Source organism: Montipora capricornis, chromosome 13 (genome assembly GCF_036669925.1).
Source record: "Montipora capricornis isolate CH-2021 chromosome 13, ASM3666992v2, whole genome shotgun sequence".
Lineage (NCBI taxonomy): Eukaryota > Metazoa > Cnidaria > Anthozoa > Scleractinia > Acroporidae > Montipora > Montipora capricornis.
The window spans coordinates 37,920,822-37,925,821 of NC_090895.1; the positions used below are offsets into that span (position 1 = coordinate 37,920,822).

A 5,000-nucleotide genomic window follows, 5' to 3' on the forward strand; every position below is an offset into this window, starting at 1 on the left:
ACGGGTAGAGCATCCGACTCCTGTTACAGAAGTCGTAGATTCAATTCCTGCCCTGGACTCTGATTTTTTCAGCTGTTCTTTCACCTGTTGCCCATTGTCAACCAACTTGGTTAGTGCGCTTGACTCCGGATCCAGTGGTCCGGGTTCGGGTCCTGGCTGGGGACATTGTGTTGTGTTCTTGGGCAAGACACTTTACTCTCACGGTGCCTCTCTCCACCCAGGTGTATAAATGGGTACCGGTGTAATGCTGGGGGTAACCCTGCGATGGACTAGCATCCCATCCAGGGAGGAGTATAAATACTCCTAGTCGCTTCATGCTACGGAAACCGGAGATAAGCGCCGGCCTGATGGGCCTTCCTAGGCTCGTAACAGAGACTTTTTTTTTTTTTTTCACCTGTTGCCCATTGTCAACCAACTTGTATCAAACACAACATAACTAGGTTGGGAGCAAAGTTGCTATGGAGATTCACACTCCTACCCAACCATCCACATGCACTAAAATATTACCTGTCTCTCCACCTCCTTTCTCAGTTCTTCAATTTCTGCTCTGTGCATTTCCTTCAAGGCTGCAATATTATCTCGCTGATCCTCCATTTCCTCTATACTTCCTTGTGCAGATTTGGCTGATGCAGCTTGCAAAGAACTAGTCACTTGTCTGTGGTCATCGTCAGCATCAGATGTGCCTTTTGGGGTACTATTGTATCCATTATGGAGTACACTGGTCGTCACATATGTTTTGTCCTTCTTTATGATGGTAGTGTTCTTGGCTTTGCGAAGCTCGTCCAGGCGCTTTTTTAAGTCTGAGACTTGCTCTTCAAGCTGCAATGTAATGAGAGTTCTATTAAGCCATTAACTCCCAGGGGTTCCCCATTGACGAGTAAAATCGTCTGGCGTTAGACAGAGCAAATACCAGTTTAGGCCGGTTTGGGTGTTAAAGGGTTAAAGACTCTCTTAAACAGGGACCCATGAAAAGTCATAAGGTTATTGTCACATCCCTCAAGACACCAAAGATACCATATCTGAAAGCTTTAATTTGATGTCTAGGGATAAGCTGTTAAATGAGGGGTAAGCTCTGAGCCCACCTAAAGAGTGTTCAAAATTTATACATCGTTTCCACATGAGCTCATGGCAGCCGTATTTGCGTATCTTCACAAATAAACATCGGCCATATTGGTGTATTTTGACAATAATAATTATTACAGTCAGTTATTATGTCACGCGTGACCATTTGTTTTGAAATTTGAACTGATATTCAAATCTGCATGCCAGTTTTCAACTTTGCTCTTGAGATTCTAAATTCCTGTGAATATTTCCTTTCAAATTGATATATCAAAAATAGTTAGCTGTGTTTGAAAAGTGAAAGCTCTTTCAAGTGTTTGATGATTTATTATTGTTCAATTATTGTGCACTTTTTGTAGCAACTGTCAGTAAAATCACAGGCAGCCCAGACTCAGAATAATTATTTGAGCGAAACAAGCCTTCGATTGAAGGTACTCAGATGATCACAAACCAGCCCAAATCACCTCAAATAGACAAAAGGACACGAGATAAAGCAACAGTTAGTTAACTTTATTTATTTTCTTCGCTTTAAGTTGAGACTAGCCAATTTTTTCAGTATTTTTTTTTTGTTTCCCAAACAAATCTTTATAAATCGGAAGGCTTGTTCCACTCAAATTCTGAGTCTGGGCTGCATGTGGAAAAATCTTCAAGATTCCATTTAAATCTTGAAAGCTCCAAAAAGGAATTTGAATCTTCATTTCAGTGTTGTGGATACTGGTCATATGTGACATAGCTTGACTGTAAACACCACTATGTTGGTGTACTTACGCAATACTCTGGGAATTGAATTTGCTAGTAATGGAAATACTTTTCTCTTGTTTAATTAATCTTAAACAAATCAATGTTGTGGAACCAATATTTGACAAGCAATACTCCTACATCCAAGTTAGCTTCACCTTGAAGTGAAATTTTTTTTTTCAAAAAGCACTAACACAAAGCTTAGGCTTTATGACTGCATTGTCTCAGTCGTCAAATCACAGTCACGCCTCCTTCGTGTTGAAGAACTTCAAAAACACATTTGCGAAGCCAGGAAGTGTTCAAAGATGAGAGAATGAAAGCCGTAGTGAGCAAACTTTTGTGCATTAATGCTGCTTTTATTATCACAGGCTTCAGTAATTCCAGCCACAAAATATTATAGCACAATATCCTACGAGAACAAAGTTTATTTGGATGTTATTCCTTGAAGGCTTGTCATGACTCAATGCAGTCATGTCGGGAGACCCAGGGGAATAAAGAAATGTGCGGTTGACAAACTATGGTCTGCCACCCCGGTAAGGCTCAGTTTATTATCAATGGTCAAAGCCGTGGCCACTTTGGTGATAGAGTGCCTCTTTCAAAAGCTGCTTTCTTGCAATATTACCACTTGAGGTCGCTCACAGGATTGCTATAGATTGAGTTGATGATGGGTTGAGATGAAAGTTCAATCTTTGTCAATTGATTCTGATGTGGTATTGTGACCGTGGGATTCATTTTATCCGGGAATATTTGACTCAAATTGGTGGCATTTTCTGCAAAAGGACTGGAGTGAGTTCCAAAATAACACCTTCTGTGGACTGGGGTGAGTTCCAAAATAACACCTTCTGTGGACTGGGGTGAGTTCAAAAATAACACCTTCTGTTAAGGTGTTATTTTGAAACTCACCCCAGTCCTTTTGTGGAAAATGATCAGAAGAGTTATCCTGATTGCACTCAAAAGCTCTTGAACCTGTAGCAAAAGCGGCCTTTGTTGTCTCTCTTCAGATGGCTGGCGTGGAACGCCGCCATGTCCGAAGTCGCAATGTTATGCGCAGTATGAGATGCATGGGGCAAAACAAGGGAATCACCTTATGTTTTTGTAGGCCATGCTCACACTGAGCTTGGGGCGCCTGTGATTATAGCGATTCAACGGTAGCTTCCGTTTATGGAAAGGATCTATTGGTTGCCATGGTATCTGGGTCTTGTTTCCGGATCACTCCTTTTAACGGGCAAGTCGTTCCTCCGTCCCCTCCCTTAAAAAAACCTTCAAAAAGGCGGTAGAAACAACTAGTACGCATGCAAAAGCGAGACATGCAAAAAGGCCTCCGCTTTTTGAAGCCGTAAAACTTTTAAGACTAACAAATCCCTCAACATCTTCACAAAAGACGGGTTTCTCCTCCTGAAAACTTGTTCAGAAGACCAACTTTTTAGAATAAGCGGATAGCAGTTTCAGAAATAACTTTGTTGACCCGAGCACGTTTTAAAACTCTGAGAAACGGGTCAGACGGCCAAAATACTTCAAGCTTACCTCTTTTATTCTTGCCTGTGCGAAGTGATCTGCCGATCCATGACCACTCAGCTGTTTGCCGATTCGTCGCCCCGGGTTAGTTGACCCAACCTTTTTGCTGTTTTCTGTCGATGTAGACTTTTTCCTACCGACATTTGCTGTACTTGACATTCTAATCTACAGCTCAACAATCGGAAGATTGATGTTCATTACACATGATGTACTTCAAAAAGTCAACAAAAACACAAGAATTGTTCAGCGGAGGAAACTGGGCCGAAAATAATGATAGAGGCTTGGATACAAAGCAGCTACGCCATCTTGAAATGTGCTACAAAGATCGCTGCAAAGTTTTTCCTTTGTACCACTAGTGATTTAGCTGAGATCGCAAAAAACAGATGCCGTTGAATATCCTTCGAGGCCTCTTTAGAGGTGCAACGCGTGGAGTTATGACGGGAAAAAGGGGAAATAAGAACTTTTACAAAGGTACTCACTATGCTCGTGTCTTACAATAGGGAAGATATAGTTCACGTTGACGTCACCTATTGTCAGTGTGCCAACCAGAGCCTCATTGGCTGTCGAAACAAAAGGTCTTTTGTTCCGGTGGTTGGCAAATTTGAGTAACAAAAGCAATGTTTTTAAACGGATATCTTCCCTATATGTTATGTGGCCGAAGGAGCAATCATCGGCAATTAATGCACCTATCAATGTTAAGCCCCAGGGAGAGGGGAGAGGGCTAACCACGGGAGTTTGATCGTGAGGTCTGTCCCCAGGGTAGGGATTTTGATCGTATGTGACGTCCCCAGGCTAACAAATTTTGATCGTACAAAGGACATTTTACCACCTTCACTTGCCGCCGGGTGGAGATTTTGACCAATTTTTTTTTCCCAGGGGTGGGGAATTTGAATTTTTTAAAATGAAAATGTCAAAATCCCCACCCAATGCCCTACCCCCCCTCCTTCAGGCTTAACATTGATAGGTGCATAACCATTAACACAGTGCTATTTTACATACTTATACACAGCCAGGTGGCACTATTGCTTGATGAAGACCAGCAATATAGTGACGCAGTCTGGAGGTGGTCAGCTCGAAACCCATGCTCTTGGCTTGATGGGCAACCTTACCCTGTGAGCAGATGGTTTCTCCTACGCTTCCCGCGAGAGAAACCACTGCAAGCAACGGTTAGTTTCTTTGAGTGAGCCGTTGTCCAGCGCCAAGATTTGAACCGGTAAAACGAGTTAGTAAACTTGTTTTGGTGCTTGTGCATGCGTCCAGCTTCCTAAGTACTGTGTTTGGGCGAGCCTGCTTTGTATTGATTCCATTCCATATTTCCCTGAAGTGATGTCAGATGCATCACGTGGGGGGGGGGGGGGGGGAGGTGACATTCTTCGCACTTCTTCGCAGGGTACCTTTGCCAAGTATAGATGCAGACGTCCTCTGACCACTGCACACTTTCCCCAGCCCTGTAGCTATTATTTTAATCTTTCATTACACACTATTTTATTCTTAAGTAGTTACTGTTCAAATATGTACATGAACGAAGTGATATATAATGTTCAATTAACAAAGGAAAGCCCACTAACCATACAGCTAAAATATGAAGGATTCGGTATCAGGGAATGGGGAATTGGGAAAGTATCTCTATGCGACTTACTCATAGTGGTACACAATTCAAATCCTTTGGGAATAAAACGTTTTGTTTC

The 5,000-nt window shown here is 42.3% G+C and overlaps 2 protein-coding genes across 2 annotated transcripts in view; one reads left to right on the forward strand and one right to left on the reverse strand.

Moving 5' to 3' along the window:
- The window catches only part of LOC138028235 (protein KASH5-like), a 10,605-nt gene extending 7,042 nt beyond the window's left edge, over positions 1–3,563 (reverse strand). The window contains exons 1-2 of the mRNA XM_068875702.1: positions 3,322–3,563; positions 508–819 (exon numbers count right to left, since the gene is read on the reverse strand). Of these exons, the coding sequence (XP_068731803.1) occupies positions 508–819; positions 3,322–3,471 (462 nt within the window). The 5' untranslated portion in view covers positions 3,472–3,563. The remainder of the gene's footprint in view (positions 1–507; positions 820–3,321) is intronic.
- A 28-nt stretch (positions 3,564–3,591) lies between these two features.
- The window catches only part of LOC138028236 (large ribosomal subunit protein mL41A-like), a 6,308-nt gene continuing 4,899 nt past the window's right edge, over positions 3,592–5,000 (forward strand). The window contains exon 1 of the mRNA XM_068875703.1: positions 3,592–3,783. Coding sequence (XP_068731804.1) covers positions 3,696–3,783 — 88 coding nt within the window. The 5' untranslated portion in view covers positions 3,592–3,695. The remainder of the gene's footprint in view (positions 3,784–5,000) is intronic.